At 47.2% G+C, this 16,539-nt stretch overlaps 1 protein-coding gene across 1 annotated transcript; it reads right to left on the bottom strand.

Moving 5' to 3' along the window:
- Positions 1-1,635: 1,635 nt before the first annotated feature.
- Positions 1,636-16,266, bottom strand: ELOA (elongin A). The gene is given in 14 exon segments (XM_070382953.1): positions 1,636-2,020; positions 2,934-3,115; positions 3,660-3,771; positions 4,065-4,245; positions 5,066-5,163; positions 5,257-5,412; positions 6,433-6,547; positions 6,894-7,015; positions 7,018-7,647; positions 7,650-8,033; positions 8,036-8,076; positions 8,745-8,851; positions 9,836-9,892; positions 15,990-16,266. Coding segments are annotated over 14 exon segments (2,400 nt in total). The 5' UTR covers positions 16,143-16,266; the 3' UTR covers positions 1,636-1,958.
- Positions 16,267-16,539: the final 273 nt, after the last annotated feature.

Genomic DNA, 16,539 nt, shown 5'->3' with positions numbered 1-16,539 from the left:
CCCTCACCCTTCCCACCAAGTCATACCCTGATGCAGACACTCTTAGAGGGGACGGGAGGAAGATCTGGCTCTATGTAAACGGGTGATCCAAAGATGGGGAGTGATGCTGGGGTGTGTCTTTTATTCCCTCCCTGCTCAAAGACTCCTAATGAAGGAAATTAAATCACACACAACTGAATCAAATATGGAAAACTGGTTTCAGTGGCAGAGACTTCAACACACAGGTAAAGAGACAAATTCAAGGTGTGGACACCGAGAGGAAGCTGTCCCAGGTGCTCATGTGGTTTTAGAGAAGAGGCTTCCTAGTATCACATTTGGGGAGCGGGCTGGGGGACTGGTGGAATGGTAATACATATGATCAAGAGAAAGAATGCTTTTACCCAGTCCAAAAATACAGCAAATTAAAACACAGCAATACTTGCGTCCCTCAGGCACCTTGCACAGCAATGCACACTGAACAACGCAGCTTTTGCTGCACAGACTTCTTGCTGTGTTGCTCTGCAATCTTCAGAATTAGCCTGAGGTCTACAGGATGGTTAAAAACAGTGGGCTCCATACTGTGAGCTTTGAGTGACCTTGTCAAAGGGACTACCAACTGCCAAGCTCCATGGGCTGCCACACTAACCACACCCTCAATCTGCTTCTCAGATTTCTAAAGGATGGCCATCTCCAATTTATAGTATCTACTTCTACCAGGGTCATGACTAAGGGGGTTCCTACTAGGTCACTGCCCTTCAACAGCCAAGAACACTGATGCTGTCCTCCTAGTTCTAATCTTTCGTCCTATGTCAACTCCAAAGTGAGATTCTCCCTTCCAAACCTGTGGATGCCCCTGTGGCTCAAACCCTTTCCTTAAACTGGTCCTTTCCTACAAATTCTGGCTTAAAAACTCAAAGGTAGAGAGAGTTTCAAGCTGCAGAGTTCTCTACAAAACATAGCAAATTGTGCTCTTTCAATCACATGATCTTAAAGAAAGGCAAAAACAAAACCGATTTCCAACATAGCATTACTTTTTAAAACCATTCAGCGATTCACAGGGAGTAAGAGATTAAAGTGCTGGTTTTTAAGTTGCATTGGGGGCCTACAAAAAGCCCCTCCAGGTGTTTGTCTTCTGCCCCATGCCAGTGGGGAGAGGGAAAAGTCAGGGAGGAAAAGGAGCCCCAAGTTTTGAATTAGAAACTGGAAACTGTAAAAATACTGGGGTTCTGTGTCCTCAAGTTAAGCCTCAAAAGAAGTGGGACCTGGCAAAAAGAATGGTGGGGCGGGGGGAAGACTCTAGAACGTCCCTTAATAAATACTATGTGATGAGTAGGGAAGAGATGCACCTGTGCAGGACCGCATCGTGACACTGAGACGGGTTCCCAGAGGGACGGGGCCGCCCTGAACACGCCGGTCTCCAGGCCAGGCTCCCCTTCCAGCACAGGCAGCCCGCAGCGCAGCGTGCCCCGCACAGGCTCCGGGGACATGCAGTCCTCTCTCCGGACCAGAGTCCGCTCAGGAGAGATGAACCGGGACAGGAGAAAGACTTCCACTAGGCTTCTAACAAAGAGCCCTGAAAATAAAAGGCTAAGTGTGTGGGAGAGGACCAAAACAGAACAGAACAGAAAAATTGGGGGCAGGGGGAGGTAATATAAATACAATCTGGGGGCAATATTTATTAATTAAAACTATGTCTTATAGTTTACAAAGAAGCTAATTAACAACAAAGGTACAATTGACCTTAAAATCCTCGGTGAGAGCGAAGCTTCACGTCTTCAGAACTCTGAAGTGCTCGCCAGGCAAGGAGGCAGCGGCTGCGGACACCGGCTCGGGCACACGCCCGCTGACGGCGCAGGACTCGGGGACCAAAAGCTTCCACGGAGTGAAAGGCTCTGGTCTCCTGTGGAAGTTCCATTCCCCAACCCCCACCGTCCTTGTATTCCTCCCCCCAGATTTCATTTCCAAGGTAAGTCCTCGATTTATCGTCGGGAGAACCTGTTCTTGAAAGCTTTAATCGTCTTGGCCATCATTGGGGCAATTTCTGTGAAGAGAGACAAGGCAGTTGTTTCAGATCCACAGCAGTTTGGACACCAGACACCAGTGGTTTAGGCAAACCCAAGGCCTGCTACTCTTGGCTCTACGCAGCCAGATGAACCGATGCAAGTAGCAGCCCAAAGCGAATGCTTTCCAAGCACCCGCCAGGGCCCGGACAATCACTCCCTCTAAGTCTCTTGGGCTGGCCCCTGGCTAAGTGACAGAAATGGGCTTCAATCCCTGCCAGACTCTAAAGGCCATTCTGAGCCGCAATTTAACTCTGCTTCACCAACATCCAAACCAGCAAAAAGCACCCACTCTCATACCTGTCCTGTGCAGCAACAGGTCTGAGATGAGCTAAATGCAAATACCACCTAAGAAGGACTAGCCTGCTTCTAAATGGGTTAGCCTGAGCCCAGCCAAAGCTCCCACACTCCTGCGAGCTCTGAAGTCAATACAGAATAATGCTTAAGTCAGGACACCCCTGTAGAATACTTAGGATCGTCTATGGTAATAAAGTTAGTGAGACACAAACTAGATCCAACTAGATATAAAAAATAAATACTTGGAAGCTGGGGTTATAAAACTTCAACAAAATCATTCAGCTGTTAACTCCATGTTGCTGCCTAGAGAAGCAAGTTTACATTTAAGCTGAAAAACAAAAACAAAAACAAAAAAACAACAAGCAGAGCACCAGAATGAATATTCACTACACTCAAAATGTAAACGATGCACACAACACACATATGAACGAGGCAGAGGAAGGAGGCGCTGATGTTTAGACCGGCCACGGGCAAGGCCTCACGCACGCCGCACCTAACACACACGGGCACTGCTGGTGCCGCGCTGATGACGTTAGAGGGGCGCAGATGCTCGTGGGAACTAGCTGAGGTATCTGAGCAGAGCCCCAAGGTACTTACTCTTCACGGCTGGTTTCCTAGGATCGTAGGAAACTGTGCTGCTGACCACTGGAGCTGGGTGGGCGCCACTGGTGCTCGGGCCGTCGTAGGCCGGCTCCTCGGGGCTGGCGTTAAAGCTGTTGCTGCTGCCGCTGCTGAAGGAAGCGCGGCTGCTTCCTGTGGGGTACGGCGCTGGCTTGATCCTGGAACACAGAGCAAAGGTGAAAGTCAAAAGCAGGAAAAACCGACCCTCGGCACAAACAGCCTGAAGTGGGCTGGCCTGCGGACTCGGTTCTGTGGCTATGAACAGTGGACCGGCTACCTAGATTTTGCTCATAGCTTGGAAGTGACATGGTAGTCTTTGGGATGAATGATAATCTTGACTAACGTTTCACTGTTTCGGTGTAAATCTGTATTTTGAAAATGCAAACATACTTAGATAACATAGTCATTGCAGTAACATGTTTTCTGTTTAAGCAGAGAAAGGAAAGCCTTAGGGAATGAGTCCCAGAGGCAGGCCCTGTTCTCCATGTAATCCTGACCTCTCTGAGGGGCAGGGGTCATTATCCGGGCCATAGTGCAGCCATGGAAGCTGTGGCTCAGGGAGCTAGGGCCCAGTGGGTCAAGGTCAGCCTTCAGAACCCATTCTGGCCTCAGGCTCCCCCCTCCCCTAGACAAAATGAATCGCTTCCTGCCCTAGGGCTCTCTCCCTGAGCAGGCAGAACCACAGAGGAGCAGAGGTCTTACCTGATTTTTTCAGGCACAGCTGCTCCTCCTGTTCCAAATTTCTCCTGCCTCCTTCGAACATCACGAGGTGGCTTGGCCACAGAGTTGACAAAGGCCATTTTTGCTTGTCGGCCTGTGGATAAATGGAGGTTAATACCTGCCTTCTTGAGCTGAGATGCTATTATTAATAATCTATGCTGTTAAGAGACAAAGGCTTTTCAAGGGCCTCCAAAGGTAGTGGATAATCGTCCAGCCCTGGAAAGCTCTCTGTAGGGCAGCACGGGCAGTGGCAGAACACACACCTTCCCTCCGCCCACTTGTGCAAACGCGAGCGCTAGGGGCCAGAGCTTAGCTGAGCCTGCCACAGCCGTGACATGACCAGAGCACAGGGCTCACCCTTCTGCCAGTCCCGGCCTGCAGTCTTACCTTTGGGCTTATTGGCGTGTGCAGATCGGATGTTCTTTGTGAGGACTCGCAGCCGCTGCTCTCGTGCATCCTGAAGCCGCAGGTACATCTCCCGCCATGACTCGTACTCTTCCGGCCTTTCATCCTTGAAGTCTCGGTGACAGTGAACTTTCCATAATTGATCCGTTTCTTCAATTAATACCTAAAATCAGAACCAGGATGTCATTTACATGCACGCACTCTTGCATGCCTCTTTTCCGTCCTCAATCACCCACGGTGGCCAGTTTCCTAACAATACTTTGGTCTGCACAGTAACAGTAGTAGTATTGTAAAACACCATAGTTCTAGGAAAAACCGAATCCCTGAATTAAAATATTAAGTGCAAGGCACTGCTAACTGCTGCTGGGGGCTGAGGGGCTAGGAGAGAAGACAACACCAAATTAGCTTCAGATCAGTCTTTTCCTGTGCAGGGAAGGAACTGAAATCCAGTCCAAGCATTCCCCCAGCACCACACTGAACTGCCATGGCCAGGGGCCGCCTGAGGAGGAGATGCCACAGATCCTTTGAACCAGAGAGGGACAGCTCACGAAATCAAATGAGTGTCTCTGGCCTTAGGAGGACTGGGGGATAGATCTGTTTGCCTCTAGAAGACACTCAGTCAATCTTCCATATTGACACTCAGGTGTCTGGTGAACAAAGCTCAATCCCTGCCTTGGATCCCACGGGCTGTGCTTCTAGAATTTTCCCTTGACTTCTGAATCTAGGAAAGTGCAAGGGACGTGTGGGAAATGGTCCACCTCTCCCCGCTCCCACCTTTTAATCCCACCTTGATTCTAGCCTAAGAGGCCTACTTAAGATGCTAGGGGCAGGGGCTAACACTCTGGTATTTAAAGGCCCATAGGCAAACCCAGAACAGCGCCCTGACTGCTGCCTGCCCATCACTGTGGCGAATCAGAGACAAACCTAGTTTTTCAGACACAAGCCAGCAAACTGCCCTCCTGCCACCCAAGCAGGACACTCACGTGATTGTACTCTTCTATTCGATACAACTGATCAGGTGTGCACCTCTCCAAAACAGGTTCAAGGACAGAATATGGGACGCCTCCCACTTCAAAGATCGCTGCAGAGGATCGAGAGTAAAAGGGACTGAGTAGCGGTCAAGTCACCCAGTGACCCAACGTGCCAGGGAGCAGAAGAGAAGCACGTGACTTACAGTCGATGTTGTTTTTAAGCACCCGGATGCACTGCTCGTGCAAGGTCATCATTTTGGGGAGATAGGCACACTTGGAACCAGAATAGACCTGCATCTTAGAATTCATTCTTCTTCCGGTGAATCCAGCTTCTTCCTCTTCCTGGGGTGAGGAGAGTGCTGCAAGACAAGAAAAACAGGAATGTAAGTTATAAAAGGCACTAAGGTGGGCCTCCCTACTGGTCCACTGGTTAAGACTCTGAGCTGCCAATGCAGGGGGCGCAGGTTCAACCCCTGGTGGGGGAACTAAGACCTCACAGGCCATGTGCTGCCATCAAAAGATTTTTAAAAAATTTTTAAAAAGGCACTGGCTCTTCAATGAAAACTCTCCTTCCACCCCATTCTTCAGCCTCTCAGTTCCCTTTCTGAGGCAACCAATGCCTCTGAGAAAGCAAAAGAATTAGACAGTTTCTTATGTCCTTCCAGAAAGTCTATGCAAAAACAAGCTAATATTTTATTCCTTTTAATCAATAACATACTATCATTTTGTCATTTACTGAATTTTAGAAATCACCTCAATACATAGATTTTTACACTTAAAAAAAAAAAGTGGCACAGGATGCGATGGTGTGGATGAGCCATGATCCATCTGTGAGCCTCTTACTAAGGAACACCTGCTGCTTCTGCTGCTGCTGCTAAGTCGCTTCAGTCGTGTCCGACTCTGTGTGACCCCATAGACAAAGGAACACCTACGTAGTGTCTAATTCTTTTGCTATTAAAACTAACCTTAAAAAAAAAAGAAAAAAACCAAAACCAGAAAAAACCTAGACCTTTTTTTAAGCTCCTGTGCAATGTACAGACCAGAAGGCTGCTAGTAATAGCAGCTGCTAAGATTTAATGAACACTTACTGTGTGTAAAAACCCAGAGCTCAGAGCTTTACGAGCATTATCACTTTCAATCTACCTCATAGGCAGACACCACTATTTCATCCATTTACAGAGTATGAAACTGAAGCCCAAGAAAATTAAGTTATTGCCCAAGATCATATAACTTGGAGTAGAGGCCAGACCTGGGATTCAAACCTAAGCCATCAAACTCTAGAACCTGCGCTCTTAGAAAATGCACCATTCATGATGTCAGATCATAAATTTTTTAAATCACTTTTTCCTTAAAAAAAAAAAAAAAGACAAGCAAATTACCTTTTCGCTTTGGTTGGAAAGATGACATCAATTCAGGGGAAGGAAGTGGACGGTAATTGGCCTGGATCACAGGTAATGGGAGGTCAGGTAATACTGGCAACACATCGCTGGGGACCTGCAGAGAAGAGACCAGTGACTGGAGAGCCCCTTTCTACCAGCACAGCTCCTTCCCACAGTCGATGCCCAGCAGTGCTGACGTAGCAGTAACTTCACAGGCAGCCTGGAGGACAGGCAGCAGCCATGCCTGATACCACCTAAGTCAGGAGATACACAGATGGGCCCAGCGCGATGGAATGCCTCAGAAAAAGTTTTCTCAGGTTCTACCGACCCTGGTGGCCAGAGAGGCCAGGAGGAAATTATTTCAGACTGAAATTCAGCAAGTCACGGAAAAGCCAGCCAAGCAAATCAGCAGTGGGGTTGCAGGCCCAGGTGCTCTGGGTGGAAGGGGCCGCAGGGGTTACCTTTTTCAGCTTGGCTGAGTCGGCTCCAACTGGCGGAAGCTTCTCAGGCTTGTTTTCATTCACCTTAGGTAATTTGTGAACTGAGTCCAAGTTTTTACTAGTGCTTTTTGAATCATTTTTTTAAGTCCTTTTTCTCTGGGAGTCGTGGTTGAAGTTTTCACAATCTTTTTCTTTTTCTTCCGGGGCTGGTCATAGCTGAGGTATGACTCAAAAGACATGGTGGGTTTCTCGAATTCATCATCCGAATCTGCCTCCTCACCTTTAGGGAAGGAAGCCACCGACTTTCTATCTGAATGCGAAAGTTTGACTTTCCCTTCTTGAGTCTTCAGGTTGTTAGAAACCTTCTCTTTTGCCTTGGGCAACAGGTCTCCTGCCCCCTTGCCCATGTCTGAGTTTTCTAGACTGTGCTTATTTTTGTCTGATTTGGTTTTCTCGGAGTCTCTAGGTTTGGGCTTTTTAAGGTGGTTGTCTGAAGCCACCTCCAAGGGGGGTAAGACCTTCTTCTTGGCGCTGCCCTCCTTCTCCTTCTCTTTCCTGACACCAGAGGGCGGTTTCTCCTTTGTGCTGTCCCCAGAGGTCGGCCTCCGGTTTTCCTCTTTGGAGACGACCTTGTGTGACTTTTCTTTGATCAGAGAAGACTTCTCGTCTCCTCTGGCATCTGCCGGACGTTTTTCTTTATGGGAAGATCTGTGCTCCTTGCTCTGACTCGTGCTTTCTCTCCCCTGGGCTTCCCCCAGGTGTCGCTCTTGACTGACCCCAGTCTGTCCTGAAAGGTGTTACTATGGCCTTTGCCAGGCTTCTGGTGGGGAACAAAGGGCTCATGGTCCTCCTCCAGGGGTCTGTAATGGTCCAAAGACATGTGATGAGGGCTGGTGGATGGTGGAGGGGACTGAACATGGCCATAATCGGAAGACTCATGGTCTGAAGAGTAAACTGGAGAAGCTCTGTGGTACCTCTTTCTTTCATCTCTCCTCCCATGACTGTGAGATACTTTGTGAGGCCGCTCGAGCTCTGGGAGTTTTCTGTGCTTTTTCTGTCTATTATCAGGACTGCATGACTGGCTGCTGGAGGCTTTCCAGCTTTCTGGGTAGTCCCCCTCTATCTCTGCCTCCTCCCTCAGGGCATCCCTGGGGCGCTTCGAGAACTGCTCTTCTCAAAGTTCTGTTCCTCAGGCTCTGTGGTTCTAAAACAAAAGGAAAAAACCGAGAAAAAGTTCAGGGTAATCCTTGATCACAGTTCAAAGTCACAGAACCTGAACACAACAAAAGATGGAAGAGGTTACATAGTTAGAAACACGGGCTTGGGAAGAAGGTTCTGCTCAACGATACTCCACTAGGTTTTAGAACTGGGAAACTCAAATATCCCATAAATGCAACAGGATGAGTTTAACTACAGGCTACAAAGAAGATCAAGTATCTCGTGTACGTGAAAAAAGCTTTTCAACACAGGGAAATATTGGATTTGTTACATTAAAAAGGGGCAGTAATTTATGTCAGTTTATTCACAACTGTATAAAAATGACTTTTAAGACCAGCTTAGAAAGAAACATTCCAAAATGTCAATAATGCTGATCTCTGGAGGCTACAATTTAGAAATTTTTATTCTTTCGAGTTCCCTGGTGGCCTAGTGGTGAGGATTCTGGGCTTTCACTACTGTGGCCCAAGGTTCAATCCCTGGTCAGGGAACTGAGATCCCATAAGCCATGAGGCAGTACCAAAAAGAGACATTTATTCTTCTACTTTTTAAATATTTTACAATATTCTTTAACGATCATGGCTTATTTTTTATAATTGAGGCAGAATAAACATTTTAAATAAGAAGGCAGAGAAGGAGTAAGGGAACCCTTCCTACCGTTCTACAGGAACCAGCTTCTTCCACTGGGCCACCAGGTCCCTGGCAAAGCTTCCGACGTGCTCGTGTTTTCGCAAGCTGTTTACCGTTTTCCCAACTCCAGTCTCCTACAAAGTTGACAAAGGAATCGTTAGAAGGTTGTGGAACTAGGCTCATAATTTTCTAAAGAAATAAAGCCTCCTGCGTTCCAACAAACCAATACTTCATCCAAAAACATACAAGTCTGAGTACAAAGTTAGTTTGTGTCAGTGAGCCAAACCTCTAACGACGCACAGTGGCAAAGCATACCAAATTGAGAAGAGGAAAACACTAAATTAGAACACCTCTGGAGGGACTGCCCTGCTAGTCCGGCGGTTAAGAATCAGCCTGCTGGTGCAAGGAGCACAGGCTCAATTCCTGGTCCCAAAGATTCCACATGCCTCGCGGTGACTCAGCCCATGTGTCACAACTCCTGAAGCCCACTTGCCCTAGAGTCTGTGCTCCACAACAAGAAAAGCCACTGTGATGAGAATCCTGCTCGTGGCAACTAAAAACGCCTGTGCACAGCAATAAAAACCCAGAACGGCAAAAATACAGTAAAAAAAAAAAAAAAAAAATCAAGCCCATGGTTTATAAGACATAAACCACTTCTAGAACTTTAAAAATAATAACAAGAGTGATTATGGCAGGTGTCAGATCCTGACCTAAGAGTATTGCATCTGGTGTCTGAGTTAATACTTTTTTGGCCACACTGTGTGACTTGTGGAAACTTAATTCCCCAAACCAGGGATTGAACCCAGGCCCATGGCAGTGGAAGCACAGAGTTCTAACCACTGATCCACCAAGGAACTCACTGAATTAATGCTTTAGAACGGTTTCATCACCCTAAAAAGAAACCCAGTTCCTCCCACCCCTGGTAATCACTAATCTACTTTCTGTCTGTGGATCTGCCTACTCTAGACATTTCATATCAATAAAACCACACAATATGTGACCTGGTGTCTGGTTTCCTTCACTTCTAGAGCCCATGGTCTTAACCTTACTGTATAATCTCTCTGATTGCAAAGGAGATGGATACAGTTGTATAATACATAAAATTACACAGCTCTTACCGCAAGAATGTCTACTGTAATGGGCAGGGCGGAGAGTTTCTTCAAATATTTCAATAGCTGCAGAGAGAAATTAAATACACATTAATTTTTATAAAATCATAATCATTCCCTGAACAAATATCAAAGAATAATATCTAATGGCAAAGTGCTTACCCTGTGTTATACAGTATTAAGTCTGGTTATTATCCTATTTACAACAGCGAAAACAGACTCAATAAAGTTAAGTTACTTGTCCCAGGATGCATGTAGGGCAAGATGCACTCAGCTCTGTGGCTTTAGATTCCGTGCTTTCAACCACTATGCGACACCAAGGGAAGACCTATCAGTTCTAGTAAAAGTCATCAACAACTACCGCTCTGCCCCAGTTAGAATTTCTGAGAAAGGTGCCGAATGTAGGAAATTACTCACGGAGGAAAGTAAAAAGAAGAGGTCTCTACCGGAAAAGGGAATCACATTTCCAGAGAAAGTGTGTTTAACAGAATTGGGGGTTTTGTTTGTTTGCTTTTTGATGTTAAGTGGGAAGCCAAGACCAATTTCAAGTTGCTAGAATAGGCACTTTGCATTGCAAATGGTGAACGAAAATGTCTGGGTAGACTGGAGAAGCAATCTGGGTCTGGCCACATTTCTTTTCTATAGTATAGTCTCTTGAACTTGATCAAAATCAGGATAGCAGAGCTGTTAGGATAGAGTCTCAGTCAAAGACAGGCTTCAGTGTGCCCCTGCCACTTTCTTGTGGGGTGATCTTGTGCAAGTCACTAACCTCTCTGAGCCCCAGTTACTTCATCTGCAAAACAGAACTGAATCCTGTCTCTACTTCACAGGTTGTGAGGATTCAAACCATGTCTGTAGCCCTAGTGCCTGGAATGCTATACAAGCTCAATAAGTGCTTATTAATCATTTCATTCATCAACTGACCATTCGTTAAAGTTAAACAGCTACCCATAATCTTCTACCAGATATTCTCAGCCAGTTCCTACTTGCTCCACTTCTAACCAAAGTCATGACTGCTATGCCATTCTCTAGGAAAGGTTTATGTATATACAAATAAATTTACACTCTGCTGCTGCTGCTGCTGCTAAGTCACTTCAGTCGTGTCTGACTCTGTGCGACCCCAGAGACGGCAGCCCACCAGGCTCCCCCGTCCCTGGGATTCTCCAGGCAAGAGTACTGGAGTGGGGTGCCATTGCCTTCTCCAATGCGTGACACTGAAAAGTGAAAGTGAAGTCCCTCAGTCATGTCCGACTCTTAGCGACCCCATGGACGGCAGCCCACCAGGCTCCTCCACCCATGGGATTTTCCAGGCAAGAGTACTGGAGTGGGGTGCCATTGCCTTCTCCAAATTTACATTCAAGGAGTGCCAAAAAGTACAGGTTGTTCAAAACAGATTAACTATGACTGCCTTTATATTTAAATATCTGATAACAGGATCTGTTCTTTTTACATGTGTAGCCCAGGCTATACTTAGTATGCCATATTACTACCAGGTGGAGTAGCAAGTATGTTTTTCTGGTCATTCTACTTCAATAATTACTGAACACGGTCGCTAGGCAGAGCAACTGGATCACATGTGATCATCTTGTTTGACTGGGAACAACTGAGAAGCCAAGTAGTGTATCTATGGAAAACTATGCTCCACTTCCAATTCAATCACCACCATCATCCAACTCAGGACAGAGTATATGTGTGTTTCTTGTCACCCAAGTGATGGGTGCAAAGATTCCTGCCAAATCCTCTTCTTAAAAAGGAAAATTTAGACTATCTGAAAAGATAAAAAACAGATTGTCTCCTCTAACACCATTCTCTGGAAGGCATTTATATATTGAATACTATTTATTGTGCATTGGCTACTACGTTAAGCTCTTACACCTGTTAGCTCATTTCATTCTCGTTAACCAACTCTATAAAATGGATTTTATGTTCCCCATTTTACAAATACTGAAATTGAGCTCAGTGAGATTAAGGTAACTTGCCTAACAAGCAAGTCAGTCAAGTGTGTTTAACACAGCAGGCTCTGGGTTGGTAAAATGTTACAGAAAAACCCCTTTGGCCAACTTAATACTACAAAGCCACATAAAAAAACAACAACAACAACAACAAAACAGTCCTTAGAAGAGAGGAAATGAAAATGTTCCTCTTAGAACACGTGACACAAAGCAGAAGAGTCCCTCCTTAGTGTCACAATGTCAGACAGTTTAGAATCTGCAGAGGAAAAGTCACTACCAGGACCTCTATAAAGGCCACATATAAGATAGGGCTAGAAGTCACTGATGGTGTGTCATCTTGAAGCCTAGCACTAACTTGAAGTGTAAATCCTGTCTTTCTGCTTCATTTTGGGTTAGAAGGGGCGACTTCAAAGCAGACAAAACTAAAACCCAGGAGATATTCAAACCAATTTAGCCATAGCCAAGAGAAACACGGCTTCAGAGCCTCTCTATTTTCAATGAGGTTCAAAGAAGAACAAAGCACTAAAAAGGTAAAGCTCTTTGGGCATCCTCAGATCAGATCAGTTGCTCAGTCATGTCCGACTCTTTGCAACCCCATGAATCACAGCACGCCAGGCCTCCCTGTCCATCACCAACTCCCGGAGTTCACTCAGACTCACGTCCATTGAGTCAGTGATGCCATCCAGCCATCTCATCCTCTGTTGTCCCCTTCTCCTCTTGTCCCCAATCCCTCCCAGCATCAGAGTCTTTTTCAACGAGTCAACTCTTCGAATGAGGTGGCCAAAGTACTGGAGTTTCAGCTTCAGCATCATTCCTTCCAAAGAAATCCCATGGCTGATCTCCTTCAGAATGGACTGGTTGGATCTCCTTGCAGTCCAAGGGACTCTCAAGAGTCTTCTCCAACACCACAGTTCAAAAGCATCAATTCTTCAGTGCTCAGCCTTCTTCACAGTCCAACTCTCACATCCATACATGACCACTGGAAAAACCATAGCCTTGACGAGACGGACCTTTGTTGGCAAAGTAATGTCTTTGCTTTTGAATATGCTATCTAGGTTGGTCATAACTTTCCTTCCAAGGAGTAAGCGTCTTTTAATTTCATGGCTGCAGTCACCATCTGCAGTGATTTTGGAGCCCCCCAAAATAAAGTCTGACACTGTTTCCCCATCTATTTCCCATGAAGTGATGGGACCGGATGCCATGATCTTCGTTTTCTGAATGTTGAGCTTTAAGCCACCTTTTTCACTCTCCACTTTCACTTTCATCAAGAGGCTTTTGAGTTCCTCTTCACTTTCTGCCATAAGGGTGGTGTCATCTGCATATCTGAGGTTATTGATATTTCTCCTGGCAATCTTAATTCCAGCTTGTGTTTCTTCCAGTCGAGCATTTCTCATGATGTACTCTGCATATAAGTTAAATAAACAGGGTGACAATATACAGCCTTGATGAACTCCTTTTCCTATTTGGAACCAATCTGTTGTTCCATGTCCAGTTCTAACTGTTGCTTCCTGACCTGCATACAGGTTTCTCAAGAGGCAGATCAGGTGGTCTGGTATTCCCATCTCTTTCAGAATTTTCCACAGTTGATTGTGATCCACACAAAGGCTTTGGCATAGTCAATAAAGCAGAAATAGATGTTTTTCTGGAACTCTCTTGCTTTTTCCATGATCCAGCGGATGTTGGCATTTGATCTCTGGTTCCTCTGCCTTTTCTAAAACCAGCTTCAGGTAGGTGGAAACTTGCTGTTACCAAACTGAGGGACCAGTAGTAGTTCGCAAGAACTGTTAACAAGTCATTGAGAAATGGAAAACGTTTGCACAGTCCATGCTTAAGAATCTCAGTTGTCCTTTGCACACTACTTCATCCCAAAGAGCCAAAGATGTTCATAGTGTTGACCCCTTGTTCTCCACTTGCCTTCAAACTGTGTTCCTGGTAGTTTCCATGTTCAAACGATAACATGTGACAAGTAACTTGACCAGCCATGAAAACTGTTTCCACTTAAATAGTAGGAACCAAGTGACCCTGGTTTGCCTCATACATTTCCCCTCAAGTAAGCTAGATTATACATGGGCTTAAAGTGAAAACAGAGTTATAGTTAAACATCTGTATGTTTAACACTGGAAAATCCATGCACAGAGGTGTACGATCAACCCTTTGGCTAATAATGGTTTGAAATCAAGATTTAGTTTCAAATTTCAATACTGCTATATAATCATCTTGCAATTTCAAGAACAACCTGTGGGAGCTTGTTGGGTTAACAGAAGGTTGAGAAGGCCGGGGTGCCAGCTTGCAGTTTTCCCTCTGCATTAGCTCATTTGTGAATGCCAACTATTGTGCCCTTTGCAAAAATGATCTTCATAATGCAAAGTCAGAAGTTTAGGGTGACTGACTGTGCCCAGATACTCACAATCACTCCTAGCTGGAATAGGTTGAGAAGTCAAACAAACCTTTTTTTACTTTTAAATTTCATGCACATCAACAACTAGAAAAGCTACTTCAAAATTCAAGCTCTAGTGGGGAAATGGCTACATATACTACATGGTGCTTTTTTTTCTCTTTTTTTAAACCCAATGGAAGATGAAACTGGGGAGATAAGGGGATTTACATACTGTTGTTTTAAGGTTTTAAAGTCAGTAGCAAACCTACAGTGTCCGGGAAAACAAGCTAGTACTCAGAAATAATGACCATTGATTAGAAGCCCACAAAGGGTTATTGTAAAAAGAAACTTGTAAATATGCCTGTCCACTAGGTATTGAAGCCAGGATAGAAAATATAACACAAAACAAGTGAAAGCATTTCAGTTTTCACAGACTTAAAGCTCAAATGTCGTCTTGAAGTTGATCTTTGAGCTAGGTATGCATGAGAAGCAAGTGCTCTGATAATGAGATATAGCCTTTAGAAACAGAAAAAAACCTCACCTATGACAGAGAGCAAGGTGAAGAGAAAGGGATCCATCAAGAAAAACTGTAAAGAGTGGAGATTAACATCTACTGAGCACTTCCGCCTTTTAGTGCTGTCCTAGAAGAAGCAGGTGAGGAAACTGGCTTAGCAAGGAACACCCCCCCTCCCCCACCCCCGCAATGTCCATGGCTAGCAAATAAATTAGAACTCAAATCTCCTCACCATTTTATCTCTAATGACTCCCTGGATTATTTCCTCTTTAAAAGGCACTCTGGGATTTACAGATCCAACTCTTAAGGACTGTACACAGCAGCTATAATGCTGACAGAAATGTCAAGCACCTTGAGTGTTTTTATCACTGTATTTCAATAATTAAAAAACCACTAACATCCACCGGACCCTCTCCCAGTCACTGAGAAGCTGAATGGAAGAAAAGTCGGAGGAAAAAAAACCCCCCAAAACATGCATTTAACTTATGAAAACAGTTAAGGAGGGGGAACAAAACTCGCCGAGCACAATTAAAAATGGTTGCCCATCAATCGCAGCTGCCAGAAACGGTAGCCCTTACCTTTCCAGCAATGCCAGAAGAAAAATCTAGCTGCAACCTCTAACCCTGTTTCTCCCCTCCTCTTCCAATTACAACCTAAGTTTTTAGTTAGGGTGACATGAGGTTTATTTTTGCTTTGAAAGAGATTTACTGAGAAAGCAAAAAAAGAGTCCACGTTCTAATTATCAAGGCGGAAAGGAATTAAAAAACGTCTTAAGGACGCAGGGACCACACACCGAGCCTAGGTTCCATCAGGCGCATGCAGAGAACCCCCAACCCCCCGCCCCCCGCCCCCCGCGCCGCTACCCTACCCTCTTCTCTCCAACAAACATCAAAAAGACGGGAAGAAATCAGGGGACGGATCGCGCAGGGCGAGTAGCTGAGCGGGCAGGAGTTAACTCCGGGCGGGGAGCTCTCCCGACAGGAAAACAGCTGGCCCGGGACGCCCGGGGGAGGACTCCGCGAGCCCCGCCGGCACGCGGCGTCCGCGCGGAGCGCGCCCCGGCCCCGCCGCAGCCCGCGGGCGCCCGGGGCCGGCAGAAGCCGAGGCCCCGGCCCGTCGAGGCCGGCCGCCCTGCGGGCCCCACCGCATGGGCAGCGGCCGGACGGCCACGAAGTTCCCCGCCGCAGGCCGCAGCCCGGCGGGGACCGCGCCGCGGGTCCGAGCCCACCACGGCCGCGCCCGGGCCCGCGACCGTTACCGGGCCGCGCCGCGCCCAACGCCCGCCCCACGCCGCACCCGCCCGGCCGCCAGCGCGCTCACCTTCTTCGGGTCTGCGTTCGTGGCCAGGCGCGCCTGCAGCTTCTCCACAACTTGCAGCGCCGACTCCGCCGCCATCGCTGTCACTGGCGCGGCCTCCTCGCCGGAACTGGGCTCGCGTCGCGTCCTCGGGCTGCGGCTCCGCCCTCCGTGCATCCCCGACGGAGACGGAAGCAAGACCGGTCCCTTCCGGGCCTCGGCGAAGTCGGGGGGCGGGGAGGGCGGGGTGCGTCGGGGCCGCCGCTCGGCCGCAGGCCCCGCCCCCGCGGCCGGGAACCCGGGTCCGCTGAGCGCACCCGGGCGGCCGAGCGCTCCAGAAGCCGGGGAGTCGCTTAGTCTCGGCGCGCCGGGTGCTCCGCACTGGTCGCCGCTGGGCAGCCCCGCTTCTGGTCCTCGGGGGCGCGGAGCCAAGGCCCGAAAAGACCACGCTCCGATGTCCAGCCGAGGCGGAATGTAGATCGCAGCGCCGGACCCTGGTTTTATAAATCCGGGCCGGTCCCTTGCGCTGTTAGCCACGCCCTAAATAACACCTGTGTGTGGTTCCTGAGTGGGT

This window comes from Bos mutus, chromosome 2 (assembly GCF_027580195.1).
Source record: "Bos mutus isolate GX-2022 chromosome 2, NWIPB_WYAK_1.1, whole genome shotgun sequence".
Taxonomy (NCBI): domain Eukaryota; kingdom Metazoa; phylum Chordata; class Mammalia; order Artiodactyla; family Bovidae; genus Bos; species Bos mutus.
This window is presented reverse-complemented; position numbering and strand designations above follow the sequence as displayed.